Source organism: Telopea speciosissima, chromosome 6, assembly GCF_018873765.1.
Source record: "Telopea speciosissima isolate NSW1024214 ecotype Mountain lineage chromosome 6, Tspe_v1, whole genome shotgun sequence".
Classification (NCBI taxonomy): domain Eukaryota; kingdom Viridiplantae; phylum Streptophyta; class Magnoliopsida; order Proteales; family Proteaceae; genus Telopea; species Telopea speciosissima.
Genome location: NC_057921.1, coordinates 25,345,586 through 25,349,880, shown reverse-complemented (window position 1 = coordinate 25,349,880; position 4,295 = coordinate 25,345,586). Strand labels below are relative to the sequence as shown.

Here is a 4,295-nt window from a genome sequence, read left to right as displayed (position 1 = left end):
TTCTAGGATTAGAGGTTTTAGGGAACGCTTTGATCACATCTTGTTGACGAAATGCCAAAGTGAAACAAACGTATCCTTAGCATTGTGCGCATTGCATTGATTATCTTAAATGTGAACTATTATAAATGTGATAGAATGCTCACTATTGTATCGGACTACGGTGCCGGGTGTGCCGGTATCGGAATCCCAATTTATTTAATTATAAAAATTGTTATATGTCATCCTGATCTGTATGTGCCATGTCGTGCTGGTACCCAGGTACTAGATGGAATGGTACGTTGATGCACCCGGAATACCTCTCGGGACGATAGGATTTGCATATAGTATATTTACGGCTAGGATGTTTGTTCCCTTATGCTACGATCCTTGCCAACAGGGGTTTATGTGTTGGATAGTCTGAGCACCTAATGGCTGTGGAGGAGGGAGAGGCCAGGTCAGGGGTAGTGATGGCTAACGGGGTCTGCCACTAGGTGGTCATGATGGCTTCTACCGGCGTAGGTCCCCTCGTGATAATTGACCCTCAGTGTCTCCCAAGTTATCACAGTAGCATACATTTGGCCGATATAATTGTGTGCTAGGTGAAAAATGAATCTAACATTATCATGCATCATTCTGCTTGATATTGATTGTATGATGTGTGTGCATTCCCCTTTGCTCCCTCACTAGCTAGTATAGCTAATCCCGTTGTACAACCCATTTTTAGTTTATATGTAGATAACCTCTTGACGAGCACCGTTGGATGCGAATCAAGTGGAGCCGATGACCATGACTTAGATGTAGATGTACACCCAAGAGTGGTGCCCTTAGGGCAATTAATTATTATTTAATTTTTATATTCATTTTATAATCATGTATAAATTGTATGTTTAATTATTAGGAGAGATTGAATGGTTACGAACATTGGTATTATACTATGTGTTATCATTAGAGAACCGATGCTCTATAATTTCACATATTTTAACTAAATTTCGCTTCCGTTAACTCTGTGATTGGAACGATTAATTTCATTTGGTACGTTCCTTTCTGTCATCATATTGTGGTGACAGGGTGAACTATGGCTCGGGACACTGTATCTGTGATCCTGGTAGGTATTGGGATGATGTGTGATTGTCCCAGTCACCCCCTATTGTAGTAAAATATCTTACATCGGGATGGGGGCGTGACAACTCATTCTTGGTCAGATGTACCAATGGATGTATGGAAGAAAATTTGGAGCATTAAAACTCTCCCAAAGATCCAATGCTTCTTATGGAGGTCGTGTGTTGCTAGAGTGGCTACTGCTGATGCCTTATGCCATCGAAACATTACTGTGGATCGGGGTTGTGCTCAATGTGGAATGAATGAAACAATATCCCACATACTTCTAGGATGTTCTTCGCTCGTGCGACTTGGTTTGGAAGTTCATTGGATCATTTTATTCCATCAGGTGATGATGCATCTCTTAGTCAATGGATCAAGGGTTGGCAATCAATTTCTCAGGATAAGGCCTCTTGTCGTTCGAATATTTCGCTTGTTTCCTTTATCTGTTGGATGCTATGGAAGGAGAGGAACGATAATATATTTGGACGACGGAGTTGGTCGCCAGTGGAGGTAATACAAACTTCTTTAAAGGCTTCCAGGAATTTCAAAATTCATTGTCTCCTACTGTTTCACAAGCTCCTACAGATGCCTTATCTACTTCAACAAATTTGGATGGAAGTTTTCTACTACCTGGAATGACTTAAATTAACTGCGATGCAAGTTTTCTTCCCAACTCTTCCACAAGTGGCCTTGGAATAATCTGTAGAGATTTTAATGGGAGAGTTCTTCATGTTGTTTCGGTTCCTACATCCTTTGATGATATTGCTACTGGTGAAGCCTTAGCTATCTGATCATCTCTGCTAGAAGGTATTTTTCTCGCATTGGATAATAAGGATGTTATCTCTTACTTATAGATGGGAATCAATGCTTCTCCACTCAGGTTATGGGCTATTCTAGAGGATATTATTCACCTCTCCACTTACTTTAAAACATATATTTTTACCCATGTTCCAAGGGAGAATAGCAACCTGGCTGACTCCCTGACAAGAAGAACACTATTAATGACGTTTATGATGGTATGACCCATTTCCGATCCTGGCTTAGTGATCTTTGTAACCTACGGCCATGAGGTTTCACTTTATTCTTAATAAATGCTTTTTACCAAAATAAAAACAATTGTACTGAAAAGAACCATTTTCATTACCAAAAAAATAAAAAACCTTTTCCTTGTATTATTCGAAAAGATAACGGTTTCCTAGAAATTTCAACATTAAAGGACCTTTTACCGAAGTGATTTCAGATTCAAGGGAAAAATTCTTCTTTCCCATTGACCAACATATTTTTACTTTCTTTTTTTTTTTTTTTTATTCATTTCTTGCCAAATAAAAGTAGCAGGACAGCAAGATATTGCTACAATGCGCCCTCTTTCTCTCTCGTCTCTGCAGAAATCTGGCGTGGGGGTTAGAGATTCAAAAATACCATCAGAGGAAGCAGAATGGAAGAAGAGATCAAGAGCTTTATCCAAGTATGGATTACAGCAATCATCTCTCTTTTCTATTGTTACTTCATAGCTGCAAAGATCCCAGACGGCAAACTCAGGCTCCTCTCCCTTCTCCCAGTCATCTACCTATTCATTGTTCTCCCATTCAACCTCTCCTCCATCCATCTCTTAGGTCCAACAACCTTCTACCTCACCTGGCTCGCAAATTTCAAGCTTCTACTCTTCTCCTTCGATCAAGGCCCTTTATCTCTCACCACCCAACCTACTCCATCGCTCCTCCAATTCATCTCCATTTCTTGTCTTCCCATCAAAATCAAACAAAACCCATCTCAGATCCCCAAACTCAAAGAAAACCCATCTCTCCAATACACTAAATCGCCCCAATCGGCTCTGCTTATGTTCTGTAAAGCCCTGCTTTTGGCACTTGTGATCCGTATCTATGACTATAGAACGCAGCTACACCCAATGGTCATCTTAGCGCTCTACTGCTGCCACATCTATCTCGGCGTAGAAATCATTCTAGCCATTGGTGCAGCCCTTGCTCGAACCCTGCTGGGTCTAGATCTCGAACCCCAGTTCGATGAACCCTACCTCTCTACTTCCTTACAAGACTTCTGGGGTCGAAGGTGGAACCTCATGGTTACGAGTATTCTACGCCCTACTGTATATAATCCTATACGAAGTATTTCTACAAGTATTTTAGGGAGGGAGTGGGCCCTACTGTCTGCCCTTGTGGCAACGTTCCTGGTGTCGGGTCTCATGCACGAGGTCATTTACTTTTATCTCACGCGTGTGAGTCCTACATGGGAGGTGACGTGGTTCTTTGTTCTCCATGGATTCTGTACGGCTATGGAAGTGGTGGTGAAGAAGGGTTTGAAGGGAAGGTTTGAACTGCATCGGGCGATTTCGGGTCCGTTGACGGTTGGATTTGTGGCTCTTACCGGTTATTGGCTGTTCTTTCCACAAATTACAAGGAATCATGTGGATGAGGGAGCGATAAGGGAGTATAGTATTTTGCTTGACTTTGTAAAGGACAAGTTCCGTCTTCGTTGAAAATACTCACAAAAATAATAAATTTTTCTTTGTTGATTTCTTACTCATTAGTTGTGTACACTATCTTTATTTCATTTTCCAAGTATAAAATTAAGGGTCGTATTTCCCTCCACCCATGGTGAATGGGATCCCATACAATGAGGGGTGGGAGAGGGCGGGAATGGATGTCGAGAAAGTATTTTGTTATGTTAAACATTATGGGTCGGGCCCATGAACGCCCACTTGAGACAGCCATGGGACTCATAGACTCATTAGGTTGGAGGTTGAGTGCCACATGGTGGTTCCCCCAAATGTATATAATGAGTAAGAGGGAGGCTGCGCACAAGAGATTGCCACAGCCCCTCAATTTCCCATGTCTCATATTCTCTCTCCCTCAGTTTCTAGCTCTCGTCCTGCCTTCTCTCTCTCTCTCTCTTTCTCTGTGTCTGTGTGTGTGTTTTGATCACGTTTTTGTGCATATGAGTATCGTTTAGGGATTCCATCTTGTTCCTTTGGATTTGGTGTGTGGAATCTTCATTGGAGAAACCTAATGAGTTTGTGGATCATTGCAAAGCTTGTGATATCAGAATTGGTGCGAATCAACGCATAAGGCAATCGGATCCTTTCCACTGTGTGAAAAATCTACATCGAGGTAATTCTAAACCCGTGTTGTTTCCTTTTAACCTTGGTATCAGAGCCTGTGTTCTTGGTTGCGCTACGCATCGTTGTGCATCATCGCAAA

At 41.7% G+C, this 4,295-nt stretch overlaps 1 protein-coding gene across 1 annotated transcript; it reads left to right on the top strand.

Moving 5' to 3' along the window:
• The first annotated feature begins 2,479 nt into the window (after window positions 1-2,479).
• LOC122663927 (long-chain-alcohol O-fatty-acyltransferase-like) lies at window positions 2,480-3,588 on the top strand. Its single transcript, XM_043859596.1, has one exon. It carries the CDS (start codon window positions 2,516-2,518, stop codon window positions 3,572-3,574), a length of 1,059 nt encoding a protein of 352 aa, XP_043715531.1. The 5' UTR covers window positions 2,480-2,515; the 3' UTR covers window positions 3,575-3,588.
• The last annotated feature ends 707 nt before the right edge of the window (window positions 3,589-4,295 follow it).

What these genes read in the sequence shown, in the direction of transcription:
- LOC122663927 (XM_043859596.1), top strand. Translation starts at nt 2,516, where the DNA reads ATGGAAGAAGAGATCAAGAGCTTTATCCAAGTATGGATTACAGCAATC.